The 24,816-nt window shown below is 38.6% G+C and overlaps 5 protein-coding genes across 5 annotated transcripts in view; 2 read left to right on the top strand and 3 right to left on the bottom strand.

Annotated features, from left to right (window-relative positions):
* The window catches only part of LOC134747668 (signal recognition particle receptor subunit alpha homolog), a 31,238-nt gene extending 24,486 nt beyond the window's left edge, over positions 1–6,752 (bottom strand). Inside the window, exons 1-5 of the mRNA XM_063682277.1 lie at positions 6,551–6,752; positions 5,492–5,744; positions 4,642–4,758; positions 2,976–3,099; positions 826–970 (exon numbers count right to left, since the gene is read on the bottom strand). Of these exons, the coding sequence (XP_063538347.1) occupies positions 826–970; positions 2,976–3,099; positions 4,642–4,758; positions 5,492–5,744; positions 6,551–6,667 (756 nt within the window). The 5' untranslated portion in view covers positions 6,668–6,752. The remainder of the gene's footprint in view (positions 1–825; positions 971–2,975; positions 3,100–4,641; positions 4,759–5,491; positions 5,745–6,550) is intronic.
* A 900-nt stretch (positions 6,753–7,652) lies between these two features.
* LOC134747608 (26S proteasome non-ATPase regulatory subunit 1) lies at positions 7,653–13,396 on the top strand. Its single transcript, XM_063682202.1, has 2 exons — positions 7,653–8,301; positions 10,583–13,396. The coding sequence occupies exons 1-2, from the start codon at positions 7,782–7,784 to the stop codon at positions 13,069–13,071; spliced, it is 3,009 nt and encodes a 1,002-aa protein (XP_063538272.1). The 5' UTR covers positions 7,653–7,781; the 3' UTR covers positions 13,072–13,396.
* A 2,478-nt stretch (positions 13,397–15,874) lies between these two features.
* On the top strand, positions 15,875–17,869 carry LOC134747610 (nuclear nucleic acid-binding protein C1D-like). The gene has a single exon (XM_063682204.1). It carries the CDS (start codon positions 16,009–16,011, stop codon positions 16,432–16,434), a length of 426 nt encoding a protein of 141 aa, XP_063538274.1. The 5' UTR covers positions 15,875–16,008; the 3' UTR covers positions 16,435–17,869.
* LOC134747609 (ADP-dependent glucokinase) lies at positions 17,866–22,918 on the bottom strand. The gene is made up of 3 exons (XM_063682203.1): positions 22,401–22,918; positions 20,416–20,861; positions 17,866–18,904 (listed from the first exon to the last, which is right to left on the bottom strand). Exons 1-3 carry the CDS (start codon positions 22,751–22,753, stop codon positions 18,216–18,218), a joined length of 1,488 nt encoding a protein of 495 aa, XP_063538273.1. The 5' UTR covers positions 22,754–22,918; the 3' UTR covers positions 17,866–18,215.
* Positions 22,919–23,153: 235 nt separating this feature from the next.
* On the bottom strand, positions 23,154–23,753 carry LOC134747955 (uncharacterized; the record flags this gene model as incomplete). Its single annotated transcript, XM_063682633.1, has 1 exon — positions 23,154–23,753. A coding segment is annotated over one exon (594 nt), but the record flags the coding sequence as incomplete, so codon positions are not given.
* Positions 23,754–24,816: the final 1,063 nt, after the last annotated feature.

Genomic DNA, 24,816 nt, shown 5'->3' on the forward strand with positions numbered 1-24,816 from the left:
TATTTAGTACTATATATTTATGTATGCTAGTACATATTTATTTTATTGTATAATGCTATTGATGTATTTTAGTTATTCGTAGACATTAATATTGTAGTTTTCCTTTTTAAATATTATTGCACGTTCTGTAATTTTGTCTATCTATCTAATTCGATTTTTTTCAATCATTAACTCTAAGGTTAACTGGAAGAGATCCCTTATAGGGATAAGCTCGCCTTTGTACCTAAATTTATATAAATTTCATGTTAACAATTTTTTTTTGTCCAATAAACTGATTTACTAATACAAATACTACAAGGTGGACTACAAAGGCAGGCCTAAGAAGCGTTGGATGGATTGTGTAGAAGATCTCAGGAAGATGGGAAAGTTTACCAACTGGAAGGTCGCCAGGCACGCGACAACTGGAGGAAGATTGCGAAGGCCACAAGACCCACAAAGGGTTGTAGCGCCAACGGAAGAAGAAAAACAAGAAATTATGAGGGCAGTCTGTCTTCAGAGAAAACCTGAAACTTATGAGAGATAGGAATTTTGTTTTTAAATCACAGAATTAATATAGTATTTTATACAATCGTGATATAATGGAGAGCTTTTCAGTCGAGTACCGTGTTAAAGCCACGAAGCTTGCTGAGTGGCCTCATTGGGTACGAGATTAAAATTTGACGGTTGTCATACTTCTTAAAGTGGACTTGAGTGTCGGGGGTAATGTTAAGTCTTCAGCCTTGTCTATACTGAAGTTTAGGCTCTGATAGGTACCGAGCTCCAAATTTCTTCATACATTCCTTCTCCCCTTTGTGACTCTTATTGTAAACCCTACAGTTGACTTACATGAGTGTCGGCGATAATGTTGGAATCTTCAGGCTTGTCTGTGCTAAAATCAAGCTCTGGAAGATCCCTAGTTCCACCTCCTAGCTCCCAAACGCGGGGTTTCTTCGTGCGGTCCTTCTCTACTTTGGGACTTTTCGGAGATTTCCTGTAAAAAATAAACATTTAAACACGTTGACTAGACTTTTTTATGGTAACAACATCTGTATCTCAACGAATACAATTTTGTAGTTGGGTAGTGTAAAAAACCTGCCAAGTGCGAGTCGGACTCGCGCACCGAGGGTTCCGTACTTTTTAGTATTTGTTGTTATAGCGGCAACAGAAATACATCATCTGTGAAAATTTCAACTCTCTAGCTATCACGGTTCATGAGATACAGCCTGGTGACAGACAGACAGACGGACAGCGGAGTCTTAGTAATAGGGTCCCGTTTTTACCCTTTGGGTACGGAACCCTAAAAACCAGTAAAACAAGCTATTCTTTATAATAAAGAATAGCTTATCAAAACAATTTGTTACTATGAAATTGGTATGAGAAACGTAGATTGACGTCTTGGCCACGACACTGCGCGAATGGCTTCGGCTAAGGCGACAACCATAGGTTGGAGCGAGACACAGCGATCGGACCTTTCGTTCCCACTTATAGTTTTCGCCTTAGCCGAAGCCAGTAGCGCAATGTCGTGGTCGTGTCCGAGACGTGATGACGTCACATTGAATCCCTTTTAATTACTTTTGTTGATTTTAATAATTGATTGGTTTTAATCTTATTTTTCATTGCATTTCTCCCCTGTGTGACTCAGTTCCGTAAATTTTATGATCGCTGTGCAGGCTCTGCATCACTCACTCAGATATGGATGTACAGTCACGCACAAGGCTCGGAACCGGTTTTTTCTTCATACAAAAAATACCGATTACGTTATATTTTGTTCTTTGGTTTTTTATTTCATTTTTAATGGGACAATCTAATAATACGAAGTTGATACCTAAATACATGATTCAGTCCTAAGTGAAGAGTATAAAATAATTCAAAATATTGGGCTATTTCGGGGTTTTGAAAAAAACCGGTTCCGAGCTCTGGTCATGCACCGAAATTGTTGAGCCATTTAGGGCTCTAGCTAAATTGGACACTTCATAAATAAAGTATTGAGCAACCAATTTAGCTTGGACCCTGAATGGATCAACAATCGCGGTGCGTGATGGTCAGAGCCCGGAATTTTCGCGACAAATGAAATGAAATGAAATGAAATATATTTATTTGCATTAAGTGTGGTAACATTCATGGTCATAATATGTAAAATTAGATCACACACTTAGCTAATAATAAGCATGCAAAAACTTTTTTTTTTAAATGCCTTAACTATACAGACTAACAACTATAGGTATTTAAAATATTTACAAACATGCCATGATTTAAAAATTAAGTTAATACAACATTATATTATTATTACAAAAGACTGTCGGCAATCTTGCTAGAGTTAGAAACATTTTTTTATCGACATCGATAGTTTGGTAATGGAAGAAAAAAAATTACTCTATGAAAGGTCCAATTGATGTCAAATAATAATAAATAATAATAATAATAAATATAGGACATTCTTACACAGATTGACTAAGTCCCACAGTAAGCTCAAGAAGGCTTGTGTTGTGGGTACTTAGACAACGATATATATAATATACATAAATACATAGAAAACACCCAAGACTCAGGAACAAATATCTGTGCTCATCACACAAATAAATGCCCTTACCGGGATTCGAACCCAGGACCATCGGCTTCACAGGCAGGGTCACAACCCACTAGGCCAGACCGCCCGTTAGCTAAAACCCTAAATGGCTCAACTATTTGTCGACCGGTCTGGCCTAGTGGGTAGTGACCCTGCCTGTGAAGCCGATGGTCCTGGGTTCGAATCCCGGTAAGGGCATTTATTTGTGTGATGAGCACAGATATTTGTTCCTGAGTCATGGGTGTTTTCTATGTATTTAAGTATTTATATATTATATATATCGTTGTCTGAGTACCCATAACACAAGCCTCCTTGGGCTTACCGTGGGACTTAGTCAATCTGTGTAAGAATAATGTCCTATAATATTTATTTATTTATTATTTATTTTATTGCGGTGAGTGACTGTACGGGCTCTGGTGAAAGTACTCACTTGACTTCCTTCTTGGTCTTGTTAAGTTTCTGCGCCAGTTTAGCGCGAGCGGCCAACACGTCGCTGTCATCCTCCTCCGGTTCCTCCGGCTTGCCGTTCGTCAACTTCGCCTCCACTATCTTAACTGTTAAGCAATAGTACATTATTGTCGAGGCTCGGAAGTAGCTACTTGCTGGCTGAGGATTCGTTTTAAACGGACGACCTTGGGAGTCCGTTTAATTGAATCCGAAGCCAGCAAGTAGCCTTCCAGCCGAGTCACATATAGTGCTTTTCTCAAAAATGGCGCAATAAACACAAATATAATAGAAATATTTTACAGAAGCAACGTTATTATGTATATATTTTCACAGAAAAAAGTAAAAAGATTTGCTTTGCCGCCTTTTTTTTTTTTTTTATAAAAAATAAAAGTGTATTTTCTATTTGAGACACCTAAATAGTCGCGGTACCAACCTTGTAATAATAAGTACTGATCATCTGTCTGGCTGTTTAATGGACCTACGAGTATGCCTTCATTTGATATGGCCACTTCAACTTTTAAAAAGTTTGGAACTCGAAAAATAATGGAATTTGTATGCAACATTGCAGTCCCGAAATCGAGACTGCTATGTTTTTAACTTTTTAATTTTTTGACTGACCATAAACTACGCACTTCGCGACCTACTTATTAACCGGCAACGCCGACTTTGCCATCCATTTTTGAGAAAAAGTAAGTTAATTAATGAAACTTGTTAAGACGAAGAAGGACGATGTTACGTGAACGCTTCTCCATACGAAGGTAGTCCACAAATTCCTCTGGATATTAACATTTATATAAAATACGAGCTTTTGCCCGCGACTTCGTCTGCGTAGAACTAGTATTTTGATTTTGGGTAGCTTCTGTTTAGGGTTCCGTACCCAAAGGGTAAAAACGGGACCCTATTACTAAGACTGCGCTGTCAGTCTGTCTGTCTGTCTGTCACCAGGCTGTATCTCATGAACCGTGATAGCTAGACAGTTGAAATTTTCACAGATGATGTATTTCTGTTGCCGCTATAACAACAAATACTAAAAACAGAATAATATAAATATTTAAATGGGGCTCCCATACAACAAACGTGATTTTTTTGCTGTTTTTTCCGTAGTGGTACGGAACCCTTCGTGCGCGAGTCCGACTCGCACTTGGCCGGTTTTTTTTATCCAATCTGCTTTTTATTGATTTCCTATACCAACTTCCTTATATCCTTATTTGAGACACAATTTTCAACGCCTTGATAAAATGTAAAGGCAATGATTCAATTTGAGCATAATAGTTACATCACTGTCAGGCGCTGCATCAATTATCTCACTTTCGGGGTGGAAGTGAGATAATTTCAATCGGTTCAGCGGTTAAAGCGTGAAGAGGTAACATACAGAGAGACAGACTTTCGCATTTAATTATTAGTATGGATTTGTACGGAATATTATATAAACCACAACCATCGTTTGATATTTTATTACGAGCTTTTAAAAAGTTGTATGTATTTTGTCTATCGCTCCAAAGTTTTAAAAATCTTATAATAATCAAAAAATCAACAAAAGGCAAACGATAAATTAATGAATTGTGTAAAAATAGTTTTCCATAGTGTCATTATCTAGGGAGGAAAATGGGGGCTGTTTGTACGGCGAAGCTTAAGTTTATAATGTTTACCTGACTTCTTTCCCTTCTCCTCCCCTTTCCTCTCAATCATAGAGGCAACAGTCTTCTTGGACTTCTGAGAATCCTCAAACGTCCGCATTTGCTTAGGTATCTTAGCTTGGGACTTGGCTGCAACAATTTAAATAATATTCTTCAATAATGAAATAAAACTATGAACACGGATTATATCGCGTATATTGAATTTATAATACATGCCGACGTTTCGAACCCTTCACAGCGTTCGTGGTCAACGGGTGACCCCCGACCACCCCACCGACCGACGACCGGGAGTCACAGTGCTTACGAACTGCTACTTACATTACATTTCCCAAAGCATTATTAACATTCACAGGTATAAAAACTTAGTTGTATCTGTTATATATGTAATATGGGGTAGATATAAGTTTACATGTGCCGACTAGAGGGTGGTTAAACATTTTGTATGTTAGCTTGTCAGTTCCGAAATACACACGATTGAGCTAACGCGGTGTTTCATTGCTGCTCTCGGATATACCCTAAAGACCCTGCAAATATTCCCTAGTTACATATATAATAGTATCACAGAACTGACATGTATGATTCCAGAATTAAAGTCTGAATGTTTTTCTCACATTTCAAACCAAAACCTAAAAACAGAATAAAATAAGTATTTAAGTGGGGTTCCCATACAACAAACGTGATTTGTTTGCCGTTTTTTTGTGTAATGGTACGGAACCCTTCGTGAGCGAGTCCGTCTCGCACTGGTGGAAAGTCACACCTGATGGAATGTAAAGATAGAGCCTAAGACAAAACTTACCGGTTCAGTAATAGCCTATTCGCTGTTGCTTATTAACTAACCTTAAAATAACCTAACCTAACTTACCCCATTGCTCGCATCCCTTCAACACCGCATCGAAGCACGCCTTAAAATCAAAGTCCCCCATATGCTGCCCGCCCTGCAACTCGTTCTTGTACTTATCCCGGAACTCCAGGTGTACATCGTTGAGGAACTTGTCCACGTACGAGAGCTGCAGGATTCGCTGGTACGCTACCACAAACACCAGCTCAAACTCATTGTCCAGTTTGTATTGGAGCGTTAGGGAGTTGTGGTTGAATGTTGTGTTGCCTGAACGCTCCTGGAATAAAATAAAAACATCCTGGGTTATTAATCGTGAAATCTTATTTAATCCTTAGAGCGCCACGCCTGTCGAGCGCGTCATTAGGAACCTTGTCGATATTCAAATAATTAAGTCATTTAATTCGCGAAAGTATTTACTTAAGAGTGGTTACACATTAAGTTGCGCAAATCATTATGACACACTGGATAAGTTATTATAGCTAAAAGAAGGGGCAAGATGGTTGGCCACCTGATACGTCACGAAAGATTCGTTATAAACAACCTGGAGGGCAAGATTAAGGGGAACAGACGCAGAGGAAGGCCCAGGCTCACATATCTCAGCCAAATAAAATGTAAAGTTTCTGTCTTGTTGTACGAGAGAGTTAAAAAGGCTGGGCCAGCAACGAGAAGTGGCGATTATTACACCGACAAGAGCATAGCTCTTAAATATTCATGATGATGATGAATATGTCACATGTTCTGAATAAAACAATGTTTCTTATAAATTAGGAATGTGTTTTAAACTGTAAATTAAAAAAACGATTGTATAGAAAACAATATACAGGTCGTAAATTAAGTAATACCTCGAGATAAGGATAACATTACTACGCATATTGTAAACTGGGAAATATGGAAATTTCCCCAGCGACGGAAAGTCCATATTGTAATGAGTATGAATACTGTATACACGTTATAACGAGCCCTATTGTTCATACAGGATTTTGGCTATAACGGGCTCAGTTTAGCCACGTGAATGCGAATACATTAATTAGATTAGATCAAGGTCTATAAGAACGAATGTTGTAGCGTAGTGGTATAACTTACTTGCAGTATAACGCTGCGTATCAGCGCATTCACGGACGGTGAAAATATTTCACTCGTGCCCTGAAAACACCATAGCACAATTCCTCCTTTACTGAAGATACTGAACAGATCCAACATTTTATATAATTATTTGAAAACAGCGTTATTGAACAGATGTTTCTACGAGCTACGAACTTTGCGAATTGACAATGACAATACACTACACGACACGACACTGACATAAAGTTGACAACTCACAGTACGTGTTCGAAAACGTCTGAAATATTTACACATAATTTTCTTATGTCTACCTGTAATAATATTGTGTACTTACTGCAAATAAAATGAATAATATTTGAGAAATATTATATTAACTTGATGTTCCTAAAATATGTCCTAATTTATGAGTAATTAATAATTAATCTGAGCATTGTAGTGGTTTTTGAACGAAGCCTTGTATATTGTCTATGGAATGCATTGGCAGGTGTTGCTACACTGTAAATTCAAAATTCTGCCATTAGAAAAAAGGGGATTGAATACGACCTAATAGTTTTTACTAACTTATTAAACAAACATGTCAAGATGACAAACAATCAATGTAAGTTAAGTATTAGGTATCAGTACACTTTTTTTTTTACACATTTAAAAGCAATTTAATATTTAAATATAATAACATAATCATTTAAAAAGTAATCTAACCTAACCTTTGGTAACTTAACTTCAAACTCGGGTAAATCCAATCGACCCTCTCAGCAAATATTGGCAATTTGGTTTGACCAACTATAAGCGCTATTCCGTTCCGCTGTGTAGCGCGTACCGATAAATGACTTAATTAAAATTTTCACATCCCTAAAACCCACTCATACACATTTATACGCACGCATTCACAGTCGATCAACCATTTCAATCAAAATGGCTACGACTTGATTAGAAGTTCGTCTTGTCAACAGTATGTTTGTCCTTTTTTGACAAATGGCATTTTTACAAGAGCGAGGAGAGAGGAATGATACTAGTTGCTGCGCCGTCAAAGAGCACAGACAGCGTTGGGGCCTTGCTCTAATCACTACGTTTTAATTCTACTATCATAATTTATTTTTTAGTAGTGCAACACAATACTCTAGATTGTTTGTGAAACAAGAAATTTGTCAATTCATCCCGACTCGCGTTCTCATTTTTATTACAAAGAAAGTATATATTGAAATAAACCCGAGATATATTAGTTTTAGTTAAAGTTAAGTTTTAAAATAACAAAATGAATATTACGTCCGCCGCGGGGATTATATCCCTGCTCGACGAGCCGATACCGGAGGTGAAAGAGTTCGCATTGAAAAGGTTGGACAACATCGTCGATGAATTTTGGCCCGAGATCTCAGAGTCCATTGAGAAGATCGAGATTCTTCACGAAGATAAAGTGTTTTCTCAGCACCAGCTAGCGGCCTTGGTAGCGAGTAAGGTGTATTATCATTTGGGAGCGTTTGAGGATTCATTGACGTACGCATTAGGTGCTGGAGACTTGTTTGATGTCAATGCACGGAATGAGTATGTGGATACAACGATCGCGAAGGCGATTGATTTTTACACACAGAAGCGGAAGGTTTTGTTTGTGGATAATGGAGCTGAGAATATTGACCCTCGGTTGGAGGCCATAGTGAACCGGATGTTCCAACGATGCCTTGACGACGGGCAGTACAGGCAGGCCCTGGGCTTGGCGCTGGAGACGAGGCGTATGGACATCTTTGAGGAGTCTATCATGAAGTCTGATGACATTGCAGGTTTGTGGTTTTTGTTTGTCATGGTCATGTCTAATTCTAAGTGATAATGTTTCTCAGTTTTTCGTAATTTATCTATTTATTATTATGAACAGTCAAGGGCATAAATTTATATACATTCCCAAAATTTCAAAAAATTGTATCACTTACACCTTAACAATAAAGTCGTGTTCACATATTTTTGAGCCATTTGTCTGGATCGATATTTTTGCCTTTAACTGAACTTGTTTTAAATCTTTCGAACTTTACAAACAAATACATGCTAAACATAGCATTATAAAATTGAGAAATAATAAAGATTGTTACTTGCAACTGCATCCAGAATAGCACAAACTTTTTTAGGGTCTCTATTGTTTGACATAATTATTGAAAGTCATAATGTAATGATTGTCATATTATCATTAGTCATAATTTTGTTTTTCTCAGAAACGCGTAACTTTTCAGGTTTGCCATAAAACAAACCTTTTTTTTTTGATGACCCAGGGGGAATCCTTTATGGATCCCACTGGCCCGGGAGGGGCCTATTGGGTATGTCCGACTCCCACGGACTAAACCCCTTGGGGTGTTCCGCCGCGCGCTTTGTTGACGGGGTTTCGGGAACTCGATTGTAGACCTCCGATACCCATAAAACAAACCTAACCTAACCTATCTATAGGATAGCCCGAGGAAAATCCTGAAAGTTAACGGTTTCGGAATTATGACTAATGATAATATGACAATCATTACATTATGACTTTCAATAATTATGTCAAACAAAGGGACCCCACTTTTTTAACATGTTTGCTGTGGCAATTAGTTCAACTTGTAATTAAGTACACTTTGCATGGGGTCTTTCAATTTCAACCCCATCCCGCAGTGAATGAGTTTACCCGCCCCGGCTTCGCACGGGTAATTCAACTAATTTACACAAAACCTTTACAAATTATACATATAAACCTTCCTCTTGAATCACTCTATCTATTAAAAAAAACCGCATCCAAATTCGTTGCGTAGGTTTAAAAATCAAAGCATACATATGGACAGACATACAAACAGCGGAAAGCGACTTTGTTTTATACTATGTAGTGACATCATCATCTTCTTCGCATTATCCGTGCATTTTGCCACGGCTCATGGGAGCCTGGGGTCCGCTTGACAACGAATCCCATGCATTGTCATAGGCACTAGTGTTTACGAAAGTGACTGCCATTCAGTGTTCCAAGCTAGAGGGGAAACTCGGCCTTATTGGGATTAGTCCGGTTTCCTCACTATGTTTTCCTTCACCAAGACCTCGTATTCACGCAAAGTAGGCACATTGGATGTTGACTTGCGGAAAATGCCTAATAAAACTAACTAAACTTTCCTTCACCAAAAAGCGACTGGTAAATATCAAATGATACTTTGAACATAAGTTGCGAAAAACTCATAAACCCACCCTTAAACCCACGACGAATAATATTAAATTGGAAGCTCCATAGCCCCCTATGCTAGACAGGACAGGCTATATGTGCGCCTGATTTTGTCAAAATCTGTTTAGAGAGAGTTTTGCATAATAACCAAATATCCAAACATAGGTACAAACTTTCACATTTATAATATTGAGTAGAATTAGAAGACATATTAGGTCACTCACGTGTTTTAAGTCGAAAACGCTCGGCATTTAATATGTCTGTGTCTCACGGAAGTTTTGTTATTAGAATTAGAAGACTTTTTAATCAAGATATATACCTACTAATAGACCGTGGGCCAGGCGAAAATTTCGTCAGTCATCACCTCTTGGTTGGTACTTCGACACATGATAGTTTAGATCATATTATGAATTCAATTTTTTTTATGACAAAAAAAAACGTCAGCCGGTTGTATCGCGCGGTGGAAAGACCATCAGCATGAACATGTATAAAATACGCAACTTACCATTTTATGTCCGCAAAGCATGCGTATGCTTGGAAACGCAGGCGTTTATTAAAACGCCCGATGGAACGCTACATGCAAAGTTTCATTTGATACCAATGATAGCACTATCATATTGAGGCATGTATTTTTTACATGTTTATGTGACCAGCTGACGGTCTTTCCACCGCGATACAACCGGCTGACGATTTTTTTTTATTCGCAATGCAATAGCATCTAAACTATCATCTGACGAATCCACGAGGGTTCATCATACATAGCCGTTAACCACTATACGAGTTATCGCTCGATTGGTCATGGATTGTTCCTGTCTTGCGGTTTATAAGAGAATTAAGAGCTAAATTGTGTACCTATTATATTTAATTTAATATCACCTCTCTTTCTTTATTTTCAGGCATGCTCCAATATGCCTTCCAAGTGGCAATGAGCCTCCTTCAAAACAGGGGTTTCCGCAGCACAGTTCTCCGCTCCCTCGTCGGTCTCTACCGCGGCCTCAACATCCCTGACTATGTCAACATGTGTCAATGCCTCATATTCCTTGAAGACCCTCTTTCTGTAGCTGAAATTCTAGATAAATTGACACATGGTCCTACAGAGTCAGTTCTCATGGCATATCAAATAGCTTTTGATTTATATGATTCAGCTACACAACAGTTCCTAGGTAGGGTCTTACAGGCTTTAAGAAGCACTGCTCCCATACCTAGCGCTCTTGGAGGTAAGCCCCAGCCACAAGGAGGACCTTTCCCTGAGACTTCAACAGCCATGGAAGTTGACACACCTGCCGAAGAGTCTAAAAAACCAGTTAGGGACATTGAAAGTTTGAATGACGAGGAAAAAGAACATCAAAAGAGGGTAGAAAAACTCATTTCTATTCTTGGAGGTGATGTTTCCATTGGTTTACAGTTACAGTTCTTAATCAGATCTAATCATGCTGATATGCTCATATTGAAGAACACAAAAGATGCTATCAGAGTATCTATTTGCCACACTGCCACAGTTATTGCTAATGCTTTCATGCATGCAGGAACCACTAGCGATCAATTCCTAAGGGATAACCTGGAATGGTTAGCAAGAGCTACAAACTGGGCTAAATTAACAGTTACAGCCTCTCTCGGAGTCATCCACAGGGGACATGAAGGGGAATCCTTAGCCCTCATGCAGTCTTACCTTCCTAAAGAAGCCGGGCCTTCTTCTGGGTATTCTGAAGGTGGTGGCTTGTATGCCCTCGGTCTGATCCACGCTAATCACGGCGCGAACATCATTGACTATCTTTTAACGCAATTAAAAGATGCGCAGAATGAAATGGTGCGTCACGGTGGATGCCTCGGGTTAGGTTTAGCCGCCATGGGAAGCCATAGGCAGGATGTCTATGAGCAGTTGAAGTTCAATCTGTATCAAGATGATGCTGTGACAGGCGAAGCCGCAGGTATCGCCATGGGTATGGTCATGCTTGGGTCAAGGCATGCTGCAGCTATTGAGGATATGGTGGCATATGCTCAGGAAACTCAGCATGAGAAGATTTTACGCGGTTTGGCAGTCGGAATCTCCTTCACCATGTACGGAAGACTTGAAGAGGCTGATGCGCTAGTCCAGCAACTATTAAGAGACAAGGATCCGCTGCTCCGCCGCGCCGGGTGCTACACAATCGCGACCGCCTACTGCGGTACTGGTAACAACGATTCCATCAGAACTCTTCTCCATGTGGCCGTGTCTGACGTAAACGATGATGTCCGCCGCGCTGCCGTCACAGCCCTCGGCTTCTTACTCTTCAGGACTCCTGAGCAATGCCCGTCAGTTGTCTCACTCCTAGCCGAGTCTTACAACCCTCACGTTCGTTACGGAGCGGCGATGGCGCTCGGCATCGCCTGCGCCGGCACCGGCAACCGCGAGGCCATCGGCCTCCTCGAACCGATGGTCAAATTCGACCCCGTAAACTTCGTTCGACAGGGCGCTCTCATCGCCTCCGCTATGATCCTCATCCAACAAACCGAAGCCCTGTGCCCGAAGGTTACCTACTTCAGGCAACTTTACGCGCAAGTCATCTCGAACAAGCATGAAGACGTCATGGCTAAATTTGGTGCTATCCTCGCCCAGGGCATCATTGACGCCGGAGGCCGCAACATGACCGTTTCCCTCCAAAACCGAACGGGCCACATGAACATGCTCGCTGTAGTCGGAATGTTGGTGTTCACGCAATATTGGTACTGGTTCCCGCTCGCTCACTGCCTGTCTTTAGCTTTTACGCCTACTTGCCTGATCGCGCTGAACTCCGATCTGAAAATGCCGCAGATGGACATCAAATCTAACTCGAAGCCTTCTCTATACGCATACCCAGCGCCGTTAGAAGAAAAGAAACGTGAGGAGCGCGAACGCGTGACTACTGCCGTTCTTAGTATTGCTGCGGCCCGCGCCAGGCGCCGGGCGCACGGCGGAGACACCGCTAGCGCCTCAAGCAGCGCCTCATCCACCTTAAAAATGGAAGTCGACGAGGAAGAAAAAAAGTCTTCTTCGAAGTCCCCAAACCCGAACATAACTGTCCATGTTGTCAAGAATGAGAAGGATTCCGCCTCTACTTCGAAGGAATCCAAGAAGGACGAAAAAGAAGAAGACAAGGAGACCAAGGAGAAGAAGGAACCGGAACCGACCTTCGAGATCCTAAACAACCCCGCCAGGATAATGCGGCAGCAACTCAAGAATATTACCATAGTTGAGGGCTCCGGATTCACTCCACTGAAGGATATAATGATTGGTGGCATTGTCATGCTGAACCATTCCGGAGACGGAGAACAAGTCCTGGTCGAGCCGGTAGCCGCCTTCGGCCCCAAGACAGAGGAAGAAAAAGAACCTGAACCCCCAGAACCTTTCGAATACTTGGACGACTGATATACTCTCTTCGATTAATGTACTACAATGAGGGCTAACGCGTATGAATTCGACGCTAGGGGCGCTAGTGTAGATGGTGGTCTTTTCCATAGTTCGAAATGTCACTTGTCACTTCAATGACTGACAGCTGTTCTTTAGTCTTCTGGACCACCATCATCAACAGAGGCGCCAACTGGTGAGCAAAAAAACGATAGCCCTCATTTAGTAAATAGGACTATTATGAATCACTGTGAAATGTATTGAAAAGTTATGATACTAATATAGAATTGTGCAAGTACACCTTTAACTAAAATTATTGTGGTTCCGTAAATTAAAAATTATAACTGACCGTTTGTTTCTTTTATCCTCAGTCATTTTCATGATTTGCGCAGTGTACGGTCAGCAAAAGTAACTAAGCAAGCGAGGTGTTTAAATTAGAACTTCATGCATTCATTCTTCAAATAAGTCTGCCGAGATTTTTTTAACCTCCCACTCGCGTATCTGCTGCTGCTGCTGATTTCGGAAATCAACCCCGTCAACCTGCCATTTAAAAGGCCGCATTAACCTGTTGTCTACCAAATGCGGATGTTATCGGCCAAAAAAAAAAGCTAAATACATTTGTCAAAATTTTGAGAAAAAACACCTCTATACCGCGGCCGGAGATATCCGTCCAGTATTTTGTGCCCCATATTTGTTACGGTCGAAAAGCAGTTTTATTTAAATCAAAATAAGGCTGCTTTTCGCCTGCTAATTTGCTCGCGTACAAAAAAATCTGTGGTAACAAATCCATTATTCTGAGACAAATCCGGTGAGGCCCGCGCGGGTGTGGAGCGCGATGACGGGGCAACAAACAATTAGCCGGTTATCTCCGGCCTCGGTTACCGGTAGTTATTTTTGACTACTTGGTAGAAGACAGGTTAAAAGTCGTAACACGTGTTGTATGGGAGCCCCATTTAAATATTTATATTATTCTGTTTTTAGTATTTGTTGTTATAGCGGCAACAGAAATACATCATCTGTGAAAATTTCAACTGTCTAGCTATCACGGTTCATGAGATACAGCCTGGTGACAGACAGACGGACAGCGGAGTCTTAGTAATAAGGTCCCGTTTTTACCCTTTGGGAACGGAACCCTAAAAAGTGTGGCGTCGATTTTGCAGATCTCCGTAATCGCCTCCACACTCGCGTTCGCGCACGAGTGTGGAGTGCGCTTAAGAAAAGCAACTGCTTGTACAAGTAGCCCTTATTTTTACTCTGCTTCTGCTAACAGCTTTTTATTTGTCTCGAACAGTGTCCAATCTTTTATTTAACCTCTATACCATCTCTAAATCTCTATACGTATGACCATGAATCTAGTATAACTGGATCGGTCATGAGGAGTGGGGGAAAATGACCGAACGGGATAGTCTTATGTATCTTTCAGTAGGAGTAGCAGAGAAAGCGCTGTTATTGTTTGTCCTTGTCATAGTTTCACTTTTCCACCGCTGCCACAACCGAGGTTGTGGCAAACAAATAAGTACGTGACATGTCATGTTTGTTCGTTGCTTGTTTAATTATCGTTGTTTTGTATGAAATAGTGCTTTCTCTTATGAAATATAGTAATGGTTAGCGTTTTGAATGCTTGAACTTTGATAAAATACTGGTGAATTGTTCTGTAATCGGCTGTAAAAGCCGCTCTGAGCAAAAATATGAGATCATAACCTTTCACACGTAAGTACGGTATTTTACACCTTCCTCTTAACGCACTATGTGAGAATAACATCGTAAAATTACGTTACACTCAAAGCAATGTAGAATCAAACGATTTCAATAAAAATATCACAATTATTTACGCAAATTAACAAAACATTATTTGTAAAATTATCCGCCCAAATTACGTAGGTAGGTAGGAGTCTGAGGTCAGCCATTTTTAAACTTCTTCTTAATTTAGCTGCATAACAATCATGTTAGGGATACCAGATGAAAATATCATAATTTTATGGGTAATTTTGACCTCGAAGTTTTTTCGTACTTCTAATTCCAAAAAATAAATAAACAAATGTTGTGAAGATTAAATGTGGTGTACATTAATTGGTGTGATTGCGATTTGTGATTTCTTTAAATTAAAACCCATAATACATTTTATTTTACGTTTTATTTACTAAACATGTTTAGTTTTGTACCACCTGCGCGAATTATAGGAGGTATTTCATTGTTTATACGCCTAAAAAGAACGGCCCATTGACATTTTATTTAACAATTTTTTAATACCGTCAAACAAGCTAACTTTGCCTCCAGGGTAATCGCCCCAACGTGATATCAAATATTGGGGTAATTTTTACGAATATGGTATCCTCACGTTTATGACGTCATCTATGTCTATCCCTTACGGGCGCACGCGTATAGCTGGTCTATGTAATGCTAGGTCTATGCGTATGACCAACGTAGTGGTTATATCATGGAGACTATATAAAGGAGCCAAATCTCTATGTATGAAAAGTGTCCATCAAAAAACAGTAATTAGGCGGCGCCACCATACACCGAAATACTACCAAAAACAACCTACGTAATTTGGTCGGGTTATTTGTTGCCGTATATGGTTCATGTTATAATCATGTCCCAGAGCCTAACTAGCGCCACCGGAGAGATTAGGAACTATTATTTAAAGCTGAAAGCGGTCACTTTTGCAACAATTCTGCCATAAGAGATTGGCATCCTTTCTATACCATCCATAGGTTATATACTCCAAACTCTTTGTTTAACACATACTATGGAAACCTCAATGGAAACACATACGCTTATCTGTCATTACTGTCAGCCTGTGATGTCATGTCAATTGTCATTTCATTTCATATGGCGGTCTATCCTATCGTTGGGTCAGGGTCGTAGGTTATAAATAAAACGTGGGGCGATCTTTCTAATCAAAGCCGATTACCTACACGTATAAAAGGATAATCTGTCTGCAGTCAAACAATCACAATGAATTGGGATCTGGAGTACGGAGAGTTATCGAAGGATAAAGACTTCGTTAACAACTGCGAAGACCTCAAGCAAAATTTGATAGAAGTGCAAGAAGTTTTGGATCAACTGCTGCCGCTAAAAGAACATTATGACAAGCTTACCTTGCCTGCACAAATTGAGCTGGATTTATTCCTTGCGTTCACGCTAAATTCTCTTCATTGGATTCATTTGAGAATACAAGGCGTCGATCCAACGAAACATCCAATCAGAGACGAGCTACAAAGAATTAAAGCTACAATGGTTAAATGGCAGGAAATAAAAGATCGAGATAAACGCCCAACAGTGGACATTGAAGCGGCTAAAAGGTTTGTTAGGAGCGGTCTCTATGACCCTTACAGAGCGACAGGGCAGCCACTTAATAAAAAGATAAAATTTGATGATTAAATTGTTTCAGTAAGTAGGCACCTAATATGTAAGACTGAGTGTTGATTATTGAATTATAAGTCTAGTTATAAGTTTCTGATGATAATGGTTATTTAATTTTTAATTATAGGGAATACACTCTTTTTATAAACTCATCAACCAATTTTACTCTATTGTTTTGCGTTTATTTTAATTATGACATTAACCCTTCGAATGTCTTGTCCCGTATGTCATAAACAATTTGAACTTTAATGTACAATTTCAAGGTTATTAATTTGGTAGCAAATTTTTGATATGGGCGTTCGAGGGGTTAAGTTTAGTGGTGTGAGAAAGATGGCTTGTAGTTATAACCAAAATATGTTTTTAATACTGATGTAAATTTTTGTGAATATGAATGCTATCAAGTTGAATGTAAGGCAGTTCATAGTGTGCTCATACTGATATGGTTTTGCACACTGCATCAGGCGCCAGCGCTATGTCTATATCAATTTACCACTCGTACTGCAAAATATACATGGAAACCACATTGGTATGATAATGAGGGCTAACGTGTATGAATTCGCCACTAGGGGCGCTAGTGTAGATGGTGGTCTTTTCCATAGTTCGGAATGTCAAATGTCACTTGTCACTTCAATGACTGACAGCTGTTCTTTAGTCTTTTGGACCACCATCAACAGAGGCGCCAACTGGTGGGCAAAAAAACGATAGCCCTCATTGCTTTGCATAGTAGGTGAACCAAAAATGTGTCAGTCTAGTCAAAGGTCCCACTTTGTCGCTTACCGTAAGGACGAGATTTGCTTGTATCTTTATATACGAATAACCTGTCAAAGCGTCTTTATATCAAGCAACAAAGTGGCATGTTTTGCTATCCATGGACACAAATTACCTTCTCAATTGGTGACATTAATGAAGTTCTATGACAAATATTGTAATATTTTTGTTAGAGTCACTCAGTAGCTTCACAAACTGAATACTCTGTGTAATAATATATACCTGTAGGTATCAGACATAAGACAGGTATATGTTGATATTGAATTCATACAAAATTGTTATAAATTAAAATACACACAGACCACCTACTTTATTGTTAAGACTCGGCTGTTTCAGCTTAAATATGCATACCTAATTGTTGTGTGCCTAACCCTTAGACAATTGAGAAACAACATTGCATTCTCTCTTTATCAAGTATTATAAATTTCATGTATGGAAGAAAAACTGGCTAAGGGCTCGTGTCTAGGAGGCAGATGCCTCAACCATTCGGCCACCTGAGTCACAACGCTAAGTTCAAGTTCAATCCTAATCCGTGGGCACTGAAGGCCTTGGTCACTTTTTCTATATCCAAGTTATATCAAGTATTACTTTACTACTACCATCATTGTCATGTACAATTTATTTTCAACATAATGTTCACCATTTTAGTTTTAAACCTTAATGCAATAAAACATGTTTTTATAGTTATGTTTTTATTCAAACAACATTTATATCAGATCAAAAAGTATTTCACGTTATAGGAATGTTTCATTACAAGCAATGGCTAAAATAATAATAAATATGATCAAGAATGTTCAGTTTCCTAATAATACCCTTAACACCTTCAAGCAAATATAATTCATTAAATTAAAAATAAATACAACATTAAGTATGTACTCCTTAAACAGAAGACAAGTCATTTTGATCAATGTTTGATGTCAATATTACAACTCAAATGGCACATAATAACAACCAACTTATTAAAAATGTAAGTCACATGATGTCCCGTTTAAATATTTAAGTAAAACATAAAATAAAGCAAAAACGCTAATTCACTTCTCTATCTGAAGTACTAATCCGGCGGCTGATATGTTATCTCCCGCGCCGGCAGTCAATTGCGCTTCTGTGCATATCAGCACGGGTGCTACACATATTTCGACTCTGTCACCCTCGAGTGTCTCCTCCCAACATGTGACTGGATTGGTCGGTTCTATAACAACCCTGCTATTATCGTTAGCTGTGCTCGTAGCGAAACTATCATCTAGCAACAACTTTGATTTCTCTAGCAAGATATTTTGAGCGTCACACACGTATCTGTGTGCTGTTAGGGACGCTTTTGCTGTGGCAGCGGCGGTTCTCTTCCAAGATGAGTTTTTCACTGTCAAGATGGCCTGATAGGCTAAAGTGTGTACATGAATTCGTGTCAGTTTTCTGTCGCTGTTTTTTTCTTGATTTTTCTGGCGAATCATTTGGAATGTTTTTCTCATTTGGTCCAATGCTGCGGCTACTCTTGGATTTGAATCGGCAGCATAACTCACATTTCCGTATAGAAGTAAGTTATGTATATTGGTCAGTTCTTGTTCATTCATGCCCATGGAGTCAACGTAAGGTAGGACTTTGGACTTGAGATGTAGAAGTAGTTCGAGGTCGACATAACTTGCCATTTCGAAGTGGATGAGTGTTTGAGCGGGCTGTGACAGGATTTGTTTTTTGACTAGTTCCAGTCTGTCAGCCCTGAGATCTGTGAAAGAAAAAAAACTAGTCATTCTGTGAAAAACAAGACAACAATAGGTATTCATTCTATAAATAATCCTTGCTAGAATTAACAAAAATATGTGTCCAAAAAAATCGGCCAAGTGCGAGTCGGGCTCGCGCAAAAAGGTTTCCGTACCATTACGCAAAAAAATCACGTTTGTTGTGTGGAAGACCCACTGAAATATTTTATTCGGTTTTTAGTATTTGTTGTTTATATAGCGGCAACAGAAATACATTATCTGTGAAAATTTCAACTGTCTAGCTATCACGGTTCGTGAGATACAGCCTGGTGACAGACAGCGGAGTCTTAGTAATAGGGTCCCGTTTTACTCTTTGGGTACGGAACCCTAAACAGCGGAGTCTTAGCATAGAGTAACTTATACTAGAGCGGTACTGTCATAGTAAATTTTGTAACCCCAGTAAATTCACTGCCATCTGTCGACACACTTTAAAACTAAAAATTAAGATTTATAAAAATACGATAAAATGTATTTAAATATAGATAAATGATTTTTTTTAAATGCATTAATTATTTTTATGATTTTGACCCATGTTCCCTCACTGATATGCGTTAAAATTGTTAAATAACAAACGAAACAGTCAACGCCATCTATACGACAGTGGGCCAAAACTAGTGGCGCCCTCTGAACGAGAATCAAATTTTCTTGATTTTCGAGGCACGTTTTTTCCTTAGACTGTAAACATCTATTACGGAGTTATATCTATCTTTGGTCTTAGTAATAGGGTCCCGTTTTTACCCTTTGGGTACGAAACTTTAAAAAACGATTTCATCATGTTCATCATCAACTGCAAAATAACTGAGCCCATAACCGCCAGGCGGCCGCTACAGCTAAAAGGCGTCATCATTTAAAGAAAAACATCTGAATTATAAATAAAGCCTTGACAAAAGACTCACAGCAATTGTTTGTTAATGGTTTGTTTACTCAAATGAATTGAAATTGCAACTGAATTACATATCAAGGTACTAGATTATATGATAACCACAGAGATAAAAAATAAATACTTATAATAAATACACCACATATGTAGACTGAGAAATAAATATTTGTCCTGAACACAAATTTTGGAGAAGTAATCCTAACGTAACGTCGGTAAATAAAGGTCTTCTTCTTCACGTGCCATCTTCGTCCAGGAAGTCGGCGACCATATGTCTATTTGTCTCTCTAAATAAAGGTAACAAAATAAATTCGCGATAGACCCGTTTCTAAATGTGATTTAATATGAAGTAATTCTGATCACTAATATATGTATTTGCTTTATAATCGGCATAATAAAAACCTAAGCAAGTACCTACCTCGTGGAGTTGCGGAAAATTCGCCCGAACTACAATACAATACCTACATACTGTTTTTTATTCTAAGTCAATATTTCTCATCTTTATTAACAGGATGTCTACATCAATCATAAGTCTATGGAAGATGTTTGTAGTGTTGCTGGTTGTACTTGTATTTATAAAATTAAATGTGCAGTAATTACCTTGAGTGTCAGTTTTCTTAAAAGGAAAATTATCCATCATCTGAAGCCCACTGATAACCAGCAAGTCAGGCATGAACTGCGGCAGATGCTCTGCAAACTTCTCCAATGAGCTCAACAAAGGGTTATTCTCATCATTATGGAGAATATACCGATTAGCCCTGGGAGCTTTGAATTCACCAAACTTTGCATCAGCCTTATACTCAAGAATCATGTGAATGTCATCCTTGACTTCCTCATTTTCTTCGGCACCTACTATTTTTATTTCTTTTGGAATGTATGATTTAAGTTTAGAGCTCATCTTGCCGGCGAAGAGCACTTCCCAGCCTTCTGTGTGGAATCGCTTTGCCATGAGTGGAGCGTTGCCACCAATTGACCATCTTGAGTCTGAGAGCTTTAAGGCTTTTTCAACCAGGTTGTCGTAGAGCTTGCTGTTGGAGACAAATCTCCTGAAAAATAAGTTTAATTATTAAACCAACATCTGTTTTACTAGAACTTGTTACACATACAAGGAAAATTTATTGATTACTAGCTTTTGCCCGCGACTTCGTCTGCGTGGACTTAGTAACCGCAGCTAGAGTAAGAATAGCACCTGGAAAATTTTTCATAGCAATCTAAATTTGAGCATATTATGCACACAAATTATCAGGCACTTCGTTAATTATCTCAATTCCACCCCGCTTTTTACTTTCTTAAGGGATGATTTTCGGGATAAAAACTATCCTATGTCCTTCTCAGGGACTCAACCTATCTCTATGCCAAATTTCATCTAAATCGGTTCAGCGGTTTAAGCATGAAGAGGGAACACACCGACAGACAGACAGACTTTCGCATTTATAATATTAATATGGATTTGGGGCATTTTCTATGAAAAGGGACCTTATTGTCGATGGCGCTTACGCCGCACACCGCCGCGCGGCATTGTATTTATATCAGAGCATCGTTAATAATGGCGTAAGCGCCATCGACAATAAGGTCCCTTTTTATAGAAAATATCACAATGTTGTGAATTGTGTTGAATACCTAAAACTTGTCTGAAAGTGATTGGCTTCTATAGTCTGTATCTTTAGGTAGTTAAATAAATGTAAACAATGTGTTTTTACATTTTCGGGTACTTGAAACATTTATCAGTTAACCAACCAAACCCCGTGCAAAATTGCGGGGAGTAAAAGCCAGATAAAAAAAAAAAAAAAACCAACCAAATAGAAAACTGCCTGGATATGTTTCTCATTGTTCTGGCTTTAACCTATTTCATTTATTATATTCAATGTTGTTTTAGGTTCTTTATGGGGGCAAAGTAATTGCATATATTACAAAACTAAATTACTATTGATTAATCATTTCATCCCGATATATTCCTATTAACGAAATAGCATGATTATAGCAGCTTCGTTGTTACGCTGAGTAAGTAATAATATTGTAGTGAAACTTCTGTAACTTTGACACATCAAGTTAAATTAATTGACATGAAGAATTTTCTTGCCCAATAAAATATCTAATTGTGGTTTGTTTACATTCTTTTAAATACCTAAAGATACAGACTATAGCGATAAGACTGCCTCCTACAACTACTAGGTTTGCTGAAAGAGATCCCTTAAAGGGATAAGTTCGGCTTTGTACACATTTATTGTAATCTCTCTTTGTTATGTACTGAGCTGTGAAAACTCATGGGGAAATTATTAATGAATTCATTGATACAGTCGTCATGCACTTTTGTGGCTGATAGTGCAATAAAGTGTTTTACTACTGCTGCTACTACATTTTGTCAATCTCTGCCTAGTGTTTTAATACCTATTACCTACAATTTTTTTTTTCAAGAACAAAATTAATAAGTATTTGAATTGAATTGAGATATTAGGTGAATTGAAATAGATTGTAAATTATGCTTTTCTATAATATGACAAAATCAGTTAATATAGTACAAGAGCACGCGACGCATATGTTAATTGCATGAAGGTCGTATTAAAAATTTATGATATTCGACTTACTCGGCCGCCGCACCGTGTTTGAAGAAATAAGCGAAACTTTTCAGCAACTCATCGTTATTTCTGATCTCACTGTGGTGTTCCGGCTCCCCGTTCAATTCTCTGTGGTCCAACAGCAGGGTTGCATTCACAAACAAGTCGTGGCAAGCCCCGTAACCGAGCGCAACCCTCGGCTGAGAACTCCCAAGCCCCACTCTATTCTGGCTTTCAAGTATCAACAACTGTTCCCTCATAGGGTGCAGCCGGTCATCCCCCATATCGTTCTTACGGTAATACATCGCATATAGCACGATGCAGAAGGACACAACAGACCCCAACTTGATCGGCGTACCAGCCATTTTCATGTATAAATACATGCACGTTTCAATTTGTACTGGAATGTATGAGTGATTAATTTAATTATCCACGTCACCTCATTTTATGGCCAAGTGTTTAATATTTTATTAGTTCTGTGATAAGGAATTAGGCGACCTATTTCAAATATCGGTCGAGTGGCGTACCAGTACCACCTTCACACTTTGGCAAGTTATGTTGACACTGACTGACACTGACAATACTAGCGCATGCATAGCGCATGACATTATTTGTTTTTTTTTTTTTTTTTTTTTCATTTATTACGAGCATTGGCAACTTGGCCATCAGCTCAAACATAAAACACAAAAGTAATTATACAGCTTATACCTAAAATCTAACTAATACACAATATAATCTAAATCTAAAAGTCATTACATTTTACATAAATTTTATGGTTATTTCAATCATTTACAGACTGCCAATAGTGTGAAGAACAAATTCATAGATTACAGGATATAATTGTTGATATTTCAAAAGGCCCTGAACGGAGCTTGGCAGAACTCGCAAACCTGTATCCAGACACATGGCAACAAACAATAGCCTTTGTAAATTAAATAAAGGACAATGGAAAAATATATGTTCGAGATCACATACATTAAAATTACAATGTGCACAAACAGCAGAATCGCTTAGCTTTAATCTGAAAAGATGTGCAGGAAAACGAGCATGACCAATGCGCAATCTACACATAGTTGTAATAAATGCCCTTTCTACATATTTTCTTTGGTATTCAAACCACGACTTGGTGCTAGGTGCCAGGACTATTTCAGCTAGCCATTTCCCTTTGACTTCTTTGGATTTAGACCACAAGTTGTTCCACCGTCTAATCATAAGATCTTTAACAAAAGGTACTAAATCGGATTGAGGTACTTTTAAATCACAAACTTGGATATTTTCTGTAGATTTGGCAAGCTTATCTACAAGTTCGTTACCAAAAATTCCTGAATGTCCCGGAACCCAGCAAAATTCAACAGTAATATTTCTATTTAATAAAGAACTTAAACAATGACATTATTTGTCAATGATTTGTCATCTTGTTTTTTTTTTTATATTCGTCCTTCTGGACAGGCTAAGACCATAGGCCATACTACCTATTATTTGTCATCGTTGGAAGCTATAGTTGGTCAAACCAAATTGGCAGTAAATAAGAACAAAAAAACTATACTCATCCTTTTCTTTCGGGTGCTAGTACTGGCTAGTATTAGTGTAAGATAAAGATAGTATGATTCTCTCTGTCTATATTTGAAATAAAACAGTCCTTTGACAAACTATACGTTTCGTTTTCTCCAAAATTTGTTTTAGAAGTTTCAAAGTATAGTTGGTCATACTAAATTGTCAGTAAATAAGAACAAAAAAAAATTTCTCATCCTTTTCTTTTGGGTGCTAGTACTACTGTAAGACAAAGATAGTATGATTCTCTCTGTCTATATGTTTGAAATGAGACAGTCCTTCAACAAACTATAATTATTAACACGTCTAATTTTATGTTGTTTAAGTTCTCTTAAGAGTCTTAGGCATTTATCACACCACACCAAATTGCCGCAGTAGAAGTGAGACATCGCTATAGACATGAATAGCATTGTCTTGCTTGCACACGGGCGTGGTGTGCGCAAACCTCATCGATGTGATAACCGCCTTAGGGTCAATTTCAACTAACTTTTAAAAAGGCCAAGAGTAGTTTATTATTTATTATAAAGTCTGTCGAACAACTTTGTCAGTGGAAAAAGGCGCGAAATTAAAATTTTCAATGGGACGATAAACCTTCGCGCCTACTTTTATTTGCTACTATTTTCTTCTGACGGAATTGGCTTGACAGACTATTTCGGCCTCCTAGCCTAGTTGGTAGTGACCCGACCTAAGCAGTAGGAGGTCCCGGGTTCAAATCCTGATAAGGGCATTTATTTGTATTTGTTTGTTCATCACAAATATTTTTTCCTGAGTAATGGATGTATGTATGTCCTTCCCCATTCCTTAAACTATCGTCATATCACATCTAAATTGGTTCAGCGGTTTAAGCTGAAGTTAGAGTTAGACCAGGCGAAAAGAATTAAGTAGACATAGAGTG

Source organism: Cydia strobilella, chromosome 15 (genome assembly GCF_947568885.1).
Source record: "Cydia strobilella chromosome 15, ilCydStro3.1, whole genome shotgun sequence".
NCBI lineage: Eukaryota > Metazoa > Arthropoda > Insecta > Lepidoptera > Tortricidae > Cydia > Cydia strobilella.